Source organism: Durio zibethinus, chromosome 17 (genome assembly GCF_047325235.1).
Source record: "Durio zibethinus cultivar Kanyao isolate XHJ-2024 chromosome 17, ASM4732523v1, whole genome shotgun sequence".
NCBI classification, from domain to species: domain Eukaryota; kingdom Viridiplantae; phylum Streptophyta; class Magnoliopsida; order Malvales; family Malvaceae; genus Durio; species Durio zibethinus.
Window position 1 is genome coordinate 22,470,049 of NC_143178.1, and position 14,023 is coordinate 22,484,071.

A 14,023-nucleotide genomic window follows, 5' to 3' on the forward strand; every position below is an offset into this window, starting at 1 on the left:
TCTAATAATTAATTGATAGAAAATTTTATATTGTTGGTGAAGAAGAAAAGAAAATTAAAATACTATGTGATATTTTTTTGGTGACTAAATGATTTGTTGATATTGTTATTCAACTTCATGGTTGTTATGGTTATTAAAACATGGTGTGAAGCAAATTAAATAAAATTTGGTGGACATATGCTTTTCTTGTTATAAAACAATGCTATGAAAGTTAATTTGATATTTAGAGTTTTATTAGAAAGGAATATCAAAGTGTGCAATGAAAAGCCTGATTTGATTTAAGTTTTAAAATTTTATGCTATTGTTAGTTAAGAAAGTGATGAATATTTAATAAATAAAGACTAATGGATTTTGAATAAGAATATTTTGTGTTCCTTATTTTTGGAAAGCTTTATCATTGTTTGACTTTTTTTAAGAAGTGCTTATGTTGTATCTTGAAGATAAATTTTTTTTATTATAACAATAATCATAAGACAAACATTTAATGATTCATTTTGAAGTTTTGCATGAAAGTAGATTTAAGTTTCAAACTTATTTGGATATAGGCAATGACGAAAAACTTTTATTTGTTGAATTTATGGAACAAATGGTTGATAATTTTTAGTTCATTAAAGAATGGTTTAAGTAAGCAAAAGAATTATACCAAAATTCAAAGAATTATACCAAAATTCAAAGATAAGATTTGTAACTTCAAGTGATTAATCATTTGTACTCAAATGTGTCATCATTAAAAGTGTTATGAGGATTATAAAGCAAGGAAGGTTAAGTTTACGTTATGTAAGGACCTTGGGAGTTATTGGTAGAAATCTTGCCACCTAAGCTATCTAGTGTGCACAAGTATTTCATGTGTCCATGTTGATGTATTATGTCTCTAACCCAAGCCATGTGCTAGAGTATGAACCTTTAGAAGTTTAAGAGGATTTAACATACTCGAAATATCCTATCTGAATAGTTGATCGAAAAAAGCAAGTTTTGAGGCATAAAACTATTCCCTTTGTAAAAGTTTAATGGAGCAATCTTATATCAAGAGAAGTAACTTGAGAAATGAAAGATAATATGAAGAAATGACATCCTCCGTTGTTTGAAAATGAAGTTAAATCAAGTTTTAAGGACTAAACTTTTTATAAGTTAGGAAGAATATACTACTCATAAGAAAAGGACTATTTTTAAGTATTTTATAAATGAAGGGGCTTTTTAATAAAGAGTTAGAAAGGCAAAGGACTTATTAATAACTAACCCATTTTTTTAATAGGGTTAACTTAGATTACTTATTTGACCCACAATTAATCAAAAGAAAAGAAGCGTTTATTTCTTCTCTTTTCCTTAAGCAAACAAGTTGAATGATTTCAGTTGAAGGTCAAAAACAAAATCTACAAAGAGAGTTGTCTCTCAAAGGTGAGTAAATAACTTCAATTTTGGAGAAATAATTTTGATTGATAAATCTTGAAGTTTAACGTATAATCGAAAAACCCTAAAATCTTAGAAAATCTATTATCCTTTTCAAGATTGGTTTGGACAAATCATTTAGACTCTAATTAGCATCTAATCAAGTGTTGAGAAGGTTTAGTAGTATGATTTTATGGCTGTAAAAATAGAAAATAGAAATTAAAAGGGATTAGAAAGGAAAAATTTTGTTTCATATGAATCATGATATTTGCAGTGATAGATTAAAATAATATTCTGTATTAAAAGATAAAATATTATTATGATTAAAATATATCATTGGAAAGCTTGTTGAATTTACTTTTCAATGAAACAAACAAAAGTTGATTCTAAGTTTTTAATGAAGAGTTGTCTAATTTTTACTTAAGGATGTACAAGTTACCTAACAGTAGCAGTAGAGAGGAATTACAAAATTTCTCTTGATTTTTATACCATGAATTATGAATTAAGCCTATACTTATTGAGCAATGATTTGCTCATTTCTCTTTTATTTTTTTCAGATAAGTAAATAGTTTGCTTAATCATGTGAGAGGCTAGAAGATCAAATTGAAAATATTACTTGAGCATTGAAGATATTGTTGGTCAATAGGATCTTATCAAATGGTTTTGTATTTCTTTTAATTTATATTTGGATATATAGTGATGTATCAGTAGTTGGATTAAAGACATGAATTTTAGGTGAAAATTAAAATTATTTTATTAAAGAATTTCATAATAATTAAGAAAGAAAGTTTTGTATTATTTTGAAATTTTTTTAAAGACAATATAACTGTGTTGCGTCTCGGAACGTGACAAACAATGTCTCAAAAGCACAAGATGAAAAAGATAATGAAGTAGAAATATCATCTTTGCTGTCTCCTTGCTTCTTTTCATGAAGTAGAAATTGATCCCTTGAAATAAGAAATATTCCAAAGATAATTCAGTGGCTAAAAGTAGTATTATGAGAAGTTAGAAGCTCAAGATCCCAGGCAGCAGCATCCTGGGCAAAGAAGTGCCAAACGACACCATATTAGATGCCCTTTAGTACTGTTCTTTTCTTCGAATTAGTGAGAAAAAATGGAAGAACAAAGTAGCTGAAGTTTTTTGTGAATTTTACGTGAAGTGCTTCCTGTTTAGAGCAACTTTCTCAACCTTTAAACACTTCATAAATTTAAAATCATTTTCTAATCTGAAGCAACAGCTTTGAGGTAGAGAAATTGTTTTCCTTCAATTGCGAAATTGTATTGATATATAATTGGCTGGTCCAGACTTTGTACTAATGATTCAGCAGGCTCAAGTTTTGAGTCTGAACAAATACAGGTATCCAAATAATCTTAATGCCTCCCAATTTTCTTCCCAGTTGCTGCTACCATTTATTTTGAACTGCATGAAATTGATCTTTTCGTGGCTTCTGCATTTGATTTGGTTAGTTTATGTCAACGAATCCAGATTGCTACTTTTCGTTATAGTCATAGATACATTTGTATTTCTTGCCATCCATTTCTACAAAATAATATGATATTGGCCATCTCCAAGGGACATATAAAAAGGACCAAATAGAATGGAAAAAGGAAGTGGTAATCAAGAAATTGAATGCTTAACACATCATACTCCACTTCCTCCACTAAAAAGACAAAGCACTTGTAAAAACTGCCTTGAAATTTGGAAAGGTTTGCAGAAATTTGGGTTGGCCAGCATCATTGCTCCAATTGTTTGTTTATCATGTAACTTATCACGCAAGCATTCCTTGCTTTTTTTCACTTTTGAGTAAATCCTGCAAGACAGAGGATGGAGAGTGTTCACCATTTTTTTTAGGTGTTCACTTATAATATTAAAAAATTTGTGATGGATTTACTAATTGGAGACTGAAAGAGCGTTCATGGGAAAATTTTGAAGTGTCCAACCAAAATTTTTTTTTCAAATTTTCTTATTTTTCAATTTTGGGGGGTTTATGAGAAAATTTTAGGAGTGTTAAGGAAAAGTTTTTCTTCAAATTTTTTTATGTTTCAACTTTTGAGGTGGCCATGGACACCCTGGTTCTAAAGGTAAACCCCCTCTGCATCCAACTAAGATACATCTCTTCAGCACTGCAAATTTTCTTATTGATTTTGAAGTGAGATCAGTTCGCTGTAAGAACATACTTGCTGATTGGACTTGAAAAGTAAGATATACTGACAGTGGAGAGGGAGTCAAGTTTTAATCCCAAACTACATCAAAAAGAGGAAATCCGGCACAAAGGATGTGGACTGCTGAAGCTAATCCAAGCTGCCAAGAACTCAGTTGTATTCCAAGCAACACGAAGCAAAAAGGCTTAAAGTTTCAAAATGGAAAGCCTTTTATTGATCAATCCAAGCCACTGTCTTAGATTTCTTTTATTGAAACCACAATAGCTTCCACATCTTAAGCAGGAACATACAATGAAGGTGCAGCTGGAGACTGGACTACAAAGATGAGACATTTTACAGCACAAAAGAATTAAACAATCATTATCTTGTACCGTTAATAATTGATCTCATAAAATACCAACAACCACGTTGCCTGTTGGTAGAATGCTAGACTCTTAGTTTCAGTGACCAGCATTTATATCCTAATGGCTTCAAGTAACAAAAAGAAAATCTATCTCATAAAACTAGGTCAGGAGATTATCAATTGGCTTAAAGTATCTAACATTCATATTACTAGAATCTACTACAATTAGTTCTCAGTCCTTGCTCTCTTCCCCTTTCTCTTCAGTGCCATTACAGCTTCTTAGAATTTCTCTCGATACAAATACAGAAAAAGAGACAAGAAAAACAAATTCAAGAAGCTAAACAAATTGAGAGATTATAGATCAAAATCATGTTTACAGCTATCTTAACATTATATTATACTATGAAGAACATACACCTACTACTCAGAGAAACTAACAATCGGCACATCTACCAAATTGTGGCCTTGGTGTGTGACGGTTATTAGCTCCTGGCCCTGGATAATCATTCAGCTCCACCACCATCCTCCCTTGGATGATTTGTGCCTCAGAACTTTTCTTTGTAGTTACCTGTGGAAATGAAGATATGTGTTGAATCATGAGTTTCATTCTTTTTTAAATCAGGATTTGAAGCCCTAGTCACTAGAACTAAGAGTCTAACACTCTTCCAATAGAACAAATGACTATTGGCAAGTTTCGTTCTTTTAGCAAAAAAAGGAAAGATGTATTTCAACTTCTTTGTTAATAAAGTACCAGATGAGTGCTCTCTGGAACTTGATGAACTTGAGGTCCATGCATTAGGCTTCCGATTCCTGCAAGCAAAGCATGCAGAAGAATAAGAATAAGAAAGGTAAGAGATAGATATTAGGTTATGATTTACAGAATAATATTTACTTGTAACTGGGACAGCATTCAAGCATATAATGTGAGATAACCCCAATAGAACAACAAGCAGGCGAAAGAAAGTGCTTTCCATTGCTGACTTGCTATAGCAGTCTTCCATTTCGACAACTTTGGCATATACTTATAAAGAATCTATTCGATAAATAGATTTACATCAGACTTTTCTAGACGTTTATGATGATAATGGAGGGTAACAAACATATTCCAAAGTCAAAAAGTTGACAAGAATTGAAAAATGCGTACTGTGGCTAAGTGGAGGGAGATATCATGAAAATTATATTCAAGCCACAAGGTGAGCAAAGATGGAGCACATTGTGCAAGTGGAAGGTGACCAAAGAATGATGGTGTTGCAGCACCTGATCAGGTCTGCATTTATTTAAGCCTAAGGTATACGGTGGCAATTATCTTTAGCATTTAAGGGTATTCAATGAATTGAACCGGCAGTCCTGCACAGGCACGAAAGTTAATATGATGAAAAATGCAGGAAATCACTAACAGCTAGAACAGTTCAAAATGTTTTGGCTTAATCTCCAGAGAAACCTGGATTAGAAAAAGGAAGCAGAAAAGACTAGAGATGCTAATTAAGATAGAAATGTGGCATATGGAGCTTTAGGTTATTACAGGTGGAGGAACTTCTATTAGATGAGATCCAAGCTCATATAATGGTCTACTTTATATATCATAATTAACATGATTTACATCATATTTAAAAACAAGGACTTTGATTACCATAAAAGGATGATCACAACAAACAAACTTATACACTAACTAAATGGACTTAATGATCCATGATATTTGTTGGGAATATTGACTCAAATCCCATAAGAGATTTGTTAGAGATTTGTTTGAGATTTATCAGATATTGCTTGATGGACAAGAAGACTTGCAAAAGAAGAATTCTAAGAGAAAGAGTATTCTTAATAGGTAAGTTTGGCTTGCAAGAGAAGAATTCTAAAAGGAAAAGGATTCTTAATAGGCAAGTTTGACTTACAGGAGAAGAATTCTAAGAGGAGAGGGATTCTTAATAGGCAAGTTTGTATGGTTATAAATAGGTGAAGTCTTTATAGGGTTAGGTATGAGAAAAAAGATGTAAGAGAGTTGTAGAGTTTTGTTGGGACTCTACGTCTTATGGGTGTGTATGTTTGTTTGTGAGTGGATTAGAGGAGACTGAGAGGATCCACATAGGTATGATGTATGGGAGCATATGAGTATGTATTTGGTTATGTTGAAAGAGTGCACAAGGGTTTGAGTTTGTGTTTATTTGGGTTGAAAATACTCTATAGGACTAGAAGAGATTGAGAGTGTCTTATGAGTATTGATTGTTGAGTGAGGTTAATGATTTAATATATGTTTGTAATTTTCTACAACTAGTGGATCTTGTTTTTCATCCGTGAATGTAAGTCAGTTGGATCGAACCACATTAAATTGTTGTCTCTTGTGTGTTTAATTTATTGTTTGATTTCACTTTCGTTGGTATGATTAGATTGAAGGCTTTTAGCTCAACAATATTCGTATATTTTGAGCAGCTAAAGTAATTAAGTTTAAAAGACTATACATCAAGATGAATGAAAACAAGCTATACTAAAGAATTCCAAATATTCCAGTTTTGACATAAACTTACATTCACAGTAGTATCTACTTGAGTTAAACCATACAGCCAGAATCAGACAGCCTATTGAGTACTATCAAATATGCCGAATAGACTATAATTCAGTTTTGACAGCACATGTTCTGCAAAATCTCTAAATATCTTAGTAGTTTGAGAAATATTCAAGAATGCTAGGAACCTGCAATGAGATTGACCAAAATTTGTTCCTGTTTTTCTTGGTCAATCAGTAACGATAACTTTTCATCTAAAAATTACCCGCGGAGCATGTTGACGTCCTGTTCATGAATTTTTCTTGATGTTTCTTGGAAAAAACCATAGCTATAGCTCTATTTCCAACTTTCAATATTTGATAGTGCTTGCAAACAACTTTCTAAAGCCATCGGTGAAGAGGTTGACTTGTGAACAAACAAGAGCAAAAGCTTTGATCTTGAAAAAACACAAATGTTTAAATAGAAGTTAAAAAAGTTTAAAATACATAAAAGAATGACACCTTTAGCCTATATAAAAAGCCACTTTACAACTTTCTCTTCTTTATGATCATATCTTTGAAGAACAGATAGTCAACTCATGGAAATTAGTGGCAGATTACGTGGTTGTTGGGGCAAAAAATGTTGAAAATTGAATTGCCTCATCTTTACATTTGATTTTTGGAAAGAAGAAAAAAGTAGGATTATTTTGTATTTAGTCATATTAAGCTGCTAACGTTTATACTTGTTTTTTTTGTCAAAAATTGATTTGCTCATGTCATCATTCTCTTGGCAAAGGGAAGGTTTGGATCAGCTATACACTAACTAAGAGTTAAGATGCCGATTTCTCTAGTAGTCAAGCCTTATGGTCCTTATCCATAATGAATTGCAGCATAAAAGATATTTAAAAAGTCTATATAGCCATAAATAGCATTAATTGAGTTGATAAAAATCAAATATTTTAATAATAAAATTTATGTTCGATTCTCACTATCAATAGTTTTTTTTTTTTTCTTTTGATGAAAAATGTGTAAATACAATGTAAATACTATTAAGATCTGTGATATATCTTGATGGACTTACTTAATCTAAATCTTTTTATTAAAAAAAAAAACTACCAAGTCTTTTGTCTTAGCATAGCCTCCTTAGTAGCATGTATTAATTATTCCTTTTTACCTACGGTATATAGCTAATCTCTTGGTGCTTGGTTTGTTGTGTTTTTTGGGGAAAATAAATTCTGAGGGAAGAAAAAAAAAACCCCCTTGTGCATATATATTCAAAATTTTTAAAAACTTTAAAATGCCATTAGGCTTGTGAGTAGGGTAGGTATTGAGTTGGGTTCAGGTAAGTTTTATTCATCTTGAATTTGATTTTATTTTATATGTTATTAAATTTGAATTCGATTTTATTTAAATTTTTTTTTATTTTTTTATACTTGAATTCGATTCGATATTATATAAATCGTACTTGATTTGATTCAATTTGAAATTAATAAAATATTATTTTTAAAATATAAATATTTAAAAATATCATTATATAAATATATATAAATAAAAAATTAAATAATTAATTAAAAAATAATATTTTATATAATATCGGATCAAATCGAATTTATATAAAATTTTAACCCGATCCGATCCTATTATTTTTTAATCTTATTCGATCCGACTCGACTTGAAATTCAAATTTCAAAAAATAAATCAACGTCATAATATCGAATCGGATCGAACTCGAAAAAATGAATTGGATTGCGACTTTGTGAACCATGAACAAGTACATTCACTAAAAAAAATGTACGAAAAAAATCTGAATGTTGTACGGATAAAGCTGGACACTACCTAAAGAAATCTTATTTATTGTTCTGATTGATTAAGTGGAATGTTACAGCTGAAATCCTATGCCATACATGCAAATCATCTAACCGGCCAGAAAAAGTGATATGGTTAAGTGAGACCTAGTTCTTCCGCCGGAACCAGCGGCTTTTTAAGTTTCGATCCAAGCACAACTTGGGCTTTGATTAATGGATAATACATATTTGATGTGAGACTTAACATAACATATGCACCATATGATAATTTTTTCACCAATATCTAAAGCGAATTCAGCCATCTGGTGTTTAATTAATTAGAACCGTGGTATCCTGAAACAACATGAAATAATTTTTATAATAACCACTTATCATAGATTTGGATCTCAATTCAAAAATATTAAGATTTTATTTGAATGACCAATAAAATTGATTTTAGTAAGATTAAAATAATAAAAAATATTATTATAATTGTAATTAAAAAAATTATTATGAAACATTTTTTGTACCATATCATTTTCCTTTTCTTCCTTTCACTTTTATCGATTAAATATTTTTTATAAAATTTATCATAATTCAAATATAATAAAATAAATTATAAATATTAAATTTAAATTTATTATAAATAACTTATTAAACATAAATTTATAAATAAATCGAATTAAAATTTAAATTATTTCTTTTAAATAAGGGTGATATCTACCTAAAATTCCAAGTTAAGGTGTTGATCTTTTTCTTTTTAAGTGGAAGTGGAAAGTAAGTGGCGAGATTTGACTTCAGAATCTCATACTTTCTTCCTCTTGATCAAGAATACATGCCACGAGCAGCCATCATATAATATGTATCTCTTCATGCATTTATTCTTGATTTATTTATTTTTATTTGATAAATAAAAAACTTAAACTTGATTTTTTAATAAGGATACATGCATACTTATCCTTAATTTAAATATTTAGATGCCGGAAACCTTAATTCTCACATATTAAATTCCTCAATCCAAACTTCCCAAAAAAGTGATGATAAAATATATTCTTAATTATTATCTTAGCCAAACTATTTCAACCATCCCAACTCCATTAATATGCCCAAATCTAAAGCTTATCATAATCTTAATTTTAAAATATATTAAAAATTTAAATTTTAATGAAACTGTTTCACGTAAACACTCCTAAAAAATTATATTAAACAAATTTAAAATTTAAATTGTAATACATACTCTATTTCTCATTTTTTAAATTATGATTTTTTTATTAAAATATTTTAAAAGACACGGTCATCAGTGTAACAAACCGCCCAAGCCGCCGTCCCTAATTAATCTAATATAACTTTAATCAACAAAGTTACTTTCTGAATTAAATTAGAAATGTTAATCAAATTTTCAAAACCCTAACTAAAGTATCTAACAATATTAATCAGTTGACCCTTTTTTACACCGAAAGATACAAAACTGCGTTAGGTACCTTTTTATCTCTTACGTGTACCAATTTATAAAATTTATAACAAAAAAAATGAAAAAGAAAAGAAGAATTCCTCCACTAAGAGAAACGTGTCTTGATCTTCACAACGGTTTTACACGTGTCGCAAACCCGTTGCTTCAACTTAGTCCAAGGCAAGACTTTTTATGTAGCCAATAGGTGATGTGGGGGCTCACTTTGAAAGTTGTATGTTGCTGATGTGGCAATGGACACGCTTAATTAATCAAAACTTAAATTGCGATTTGTGATGCTGAGTTGGAATGATTACAACGCGTTGGAAGAAATAAGTCCAATAGTAGCAACAAATCACACAATGACACTTTTATCCTTCTTCCAACCAATCACTTGCTTCCACTTCAAAAGCAGCCAAAACAGCCCTAGGTGCACAAACTTTGCGTCCTACCCTAGAACAGAATCAAAAGAAAAAGCCAAAGGAAACGAAAATCTCAAGGCCACAAGAACTTGTGGCTGAGAATCAAACCAAGATGCTGACGTGGCATCACATCTCATTTAAAGGAATCAAAAACATTAACCATTCAACGCTTAGCTTCCACTGCCAACAAAGAAAGAAAACACCTCTCTCTCTGATTTTCTTAAACCTACGAATTGTCTCGCGCGTTTTTCAATTTCCGTTTGGTTTTGTTTGGCTGTTGAAAAAATGCAAGAAGGTAAAGACCCAGCGATCAAGTTGTTTGGTAAGAAGATTCATTTACCTGTTGATGGAGAGATTTCAACTATGTCTCTGAATGACTTTGACAAGGCAAAGAGTGGGAACAGTGTAGTCGAAGAAGAAGAGGAAGAACAGGAGCAAAAATTGAAAACAGAGCTGGTAGGTGAATTCAATAAGATTTTAAGGTTTTTGGAGATTTTAAGGATTACCCATTTCTTGAAATGGTGAAAATATTACTGGGTCAATTTACTTTTTTTTTTTAACTTTTTTTTCTTGAACTTGGCATTTTTGCATCGTACTTGTTTTGCTAGAACTAGCTTTTTTTCTGTTTCTTTCTTTCTTTTTAACCTTTTGGAGTTTTCTTTAAAAAAAAAAAACTATTTGGAGTTTTTGAAATTCTTGTTGTTGAGTACTGGGTAGTTGAACTGAGATTCTGGGACTTTTTTTTCTCCTCCTTCAAGATAAATAGATATGAAAAGTTCAGATTTTCTAGTTAAGATTTGGTTTTTGCTGTTTGGAAGTTGAAAGAGAAAAAAGAAGAAATCTTAATGTCAAATTTGTTGGCTTTTCAAAATTTTACTGTTTTAGAAGAAATATGTCCACTTGTTATTTAGGGCAATGTTTGACACCATTAAAATTTCAGGATTGTCTCAATTACTGTTCTTTTTGATGGCCAATCAGAGCAAAATTTTCACACACAAGTTTTTCTTTGTTCATAACATCATCAAAAGTCATAACTAATCTTAATTGACTAATTGACTTTTCATATGCTTCATTTTTACAGGCTTCAATGAAATTCTTTGTTCTTTTCCTTAGCCAACGAAAGATAGAAAAATGATGAGTTAGAACCAAAATCTTTTGTCTAAAAATGTGTATTTTTTATGTTAAAAATAACTTTAAAATTAAATCATTGTAAAGCATAACCATCAAGTTTTTTTTTTTTTTTTTTCTGGGTTCTTACTGAGATAGGATCATATGTGTAATTTTTGGTTTAGTAGGATTGTTCAAATTTCTTATTAGGAAGCCATATTAAAATTTCAGGATTCTTTAGCAGAAAAGACCACTGAGACAGGACATGAAGATGACATTCTCCCTTCGAATAGAGAGGAGTCGACAAATCCTGAAACCTTGCCGGAGCCTAATGTAAACCCCAAAACTCCGTCTATTGATGAAGAAACTGGAAAATCAAAGACAGGAAAGACTGGTAAAGAACAAAGTGATGCTACCAATTCACAAGAGAAAACACTTAAAAAACCAGATAAAATACTTCCCTGCCCCCGCTGCAATAGCATGGATACTAAGTTCTGCTACTACAATAATTACAACATCAATCAACCTCGTCATTTCTGCAAAGCCTGTCAAAGATACTGGACTGAAGGTGGTACCATGAGGAATGTGCCGGTGGGAGCTGGGCGGCGCAAGAATAAGAACTCTGCCTCTCATTATCGTCACATCTCCATCTCTGAGGCTCTTCAAGCAGCTCGAATTGATGCTCCTAATGGAGCAAATCACCCAGCATTAAAAAGCAATGGCAGAGTCCTTAGCTTTGGCCTAGATGCACCCATTTGTGATTCCATGGCTTCTGTCTTAAATCTTGGGGAGAAAAAGGTTTTGAATGGTACCCGAAATGGATTTCATGGTCTTGAAGAACAAAAAATTTCAGTTCCATGCAGAGGGGAAAACGGTGATGATTGCTCAAGTGGATCTTCTACCTCGGTTTCAAACTCAATGGAGGAAGGAGGTAGAAGTTGCATTCAAGAAACACTGATCGGAAATATTAATGGCTTCCCTTCCCCAATTCCTTGTTTACCCGGTGTTCCTTGGCCTTATCCATGGAATTCTGCAGTGCCTCCACCGGCTTTTTGTCCATCCGGATTTCCTATGTCATTCTATCCTGCTGCAGCTTACTGGAACTGTGGTATTCCAGGCACGTGGAACGTTCCTTGGTTGTCTCCTCAGTCTTGTACTTCTTTGAACCAGAAGGCTGGTCCAAATTCCACAACACTAGGGAAACATTCAAGGGAAGGGGACATGGTTAAACTAGATGATTCTGAAAAACAAAAGCCATCTAAACGGAAGAATGGATGTGTTTTGGTTCCCAAAACTTTGAGGATTGATGATCCAAGTGAAGCGGCAAAGAGTTCCATTTGGGCGACACTTGGGATCAAGAATGAATCACTTAGTAGGGGAGGGCTTTTCAAGGCCTTCCATCCAAAGAGTGATGAAAAGAATCATATAGCTGAAGCATCACCAGTATTGATAGCAAACCCTGCAGCCTTGTCTAGATCCCTCAACTTCCATGAGAGCTCTTGAACTGGTGGCGTGCTGGGTGTTTGATATAGCCCAGAAGTTGCTAAAGACAAGAGTTAGACAGCTAACTGAGATGAAGACAGAGGAGGGTTTAATCTTTTTTTCTTCTCAGTAGGATGAGAAGAACTCAGGGAAACAAATTCTCTTCTTGTAACAGTATAAACAGGAAACATGTGCCTTTTGTTTTTTCTTAGGTTGCTCAGTTTGTATTCATGTACATATCTTTTTAAATGTAAAATACTGTGACAGATTTGGAGAAAAACATTTCGATGTACTGAACTAAATTTTCATACTGAAACTGAAGAATGGAAATCTTTTTCCTCATTATCTATGCTGCTTTCTATGGTTTGAGTCTATTGGTATTCCTATTCTCTATTGGAACTGCTGAAAAGGGCATCTAGTGATATAATAGACAGTAAAGAGGGAAACAAGGAAATTTGTTGTAATGGAAGGATTCAAAATGCAGAGAATTTTGTCTTATGGTGCCAAAAGCTGAGGAATCATGCAATAAATAGTGCTGAAGGGGACCTTGGTGGGGGCTATTATGGATATTGTGCCAAGCAAAAATGGAATTTTTTTTAGGCCCTCCCTTCCCTTGTTCCAGATAAGCTTGACTTATTTCAAAATAGGCCAAGTAACTTTCCTTTTCACTCACCAATGGACCCAAAAACAACTTGCACAAAAGGCAGAATGCTTGGATAAATTTCCCTGATATTTTTTTCCCACATTCTCTTTTATTATCTTCCATTTCCTTTTCTTTTCAAAACCTCCTTTATACTTGGTGCATCGTCAATGATAATAAAACCAACTTGAAATCTTGAATTATATCATTCTTGAATCTTAAAGCTTTGCAGAATGCACTATACTCCATTTTAAATCTAGCATTAAGCTGATTCCCCATGAGATATATAGGTAAACTTTTAAGATCAGAAAAGTCCTAAAATATTATTAGCAGAAAAGGGTATTCCAATTAGACTGATTGAAGATTAGTAGATGATGATGTACAACTGTTGAATAGACTGGTTGGTTATAAACTTATCAATTTGAAACTTTACCTGCTAATACGATACCTAAACGAAATAAAAATAATACAAAAAAGGATACGATAATGACAATTTAAAATTTTAATAAAAATTATTTATAAATTTGACCAAAAAAAAAATTGTATTTGTGTTTGGTATATTTACACGAATTATGATACAATAACCTTTTTACTTTACACGTATTGGACATGAAATAAAGAAACACGGAAATTGCCAAATCTAATTAGTTGTTCTAACTAGTGACAAAAACACGGAACGCCTTTTTCAACTGATAAGAGTGATATGGATATACAAGAATTATGCCCACCTTTGAAATGGATTCATCTAATTTTCTCTAGGCAGCACTTACAT

General features: G+C 31.9%; 2 protein-coding genes across 3 annotated transcripts; one reads left to right on the top strand and one right to left on the bottom strand.

Moving 5' to 3' along the window:
• Nucleotides 1–3,344: 3,344 nt before the first annotated feature.
• On the bottom strand, nucleotides 3,345–7,251 carry LOC149514120 (uncharacterized). 2 transcript variants are annotated; one of them, XM_089745833.1, is made up of 3 exons: nucleotides 6,657–7,251; nucleotides 4,643–4,701; nucleotides 3,345–4,459 (listed from the first exon to the last, which is right to left on the bottom strand). In XM_089745833.1, the coding sequence occupies exons 1-3, from the start codon at nucleotides 6,715–6,717 to the stop codon at nucleotides 4,325–4,327; spliced, it is 255 nt and encodes an 84-aa protein (XP_089601959.1). In that variant the 5' UTR covers nucleotides 6,718–7,251; the 3' UTR covers nucleotides 3,345–4,324. The 2 variants fall into 2 exon arrangements, with proteins under 2 accessions (XP_089601959.1, XP_089601958.1); XM_089745832.1 differs by lacking the exon at nucleotides 6,657–7,251 and adding an exon at nucleotides 4,784–5,471 and having other exon boundaries at nucleotides 3,351–4,459.
• A 2,927-nt stretch (nucleotides 7,252–10,178) lies between these two features.
• Nucleotides 10,179–12,956, top strand: LOC111283684 (cyclic dof factor 1-like). The gene is made up of 2 exons (XM_022872266.2): nucleotides 10,179–10,478; nucleotides 11,361–12,956. Exons 1-2 carry the CDS (start codon nucleotides 10,308–10,310, stop codon nucleotides 12,630–12,632), a joined length of 1,443 nt encoding a protein of 480 aa, XP_022728001.2. The 5' UTR covers nucleotides 10,179–10,307; the 3' UTR covers nucleotides 12,633–12,956.
• The last annotated feature ends 1,067 nt before the right edge of the window (nucleotides 12,957–14,023 follow it).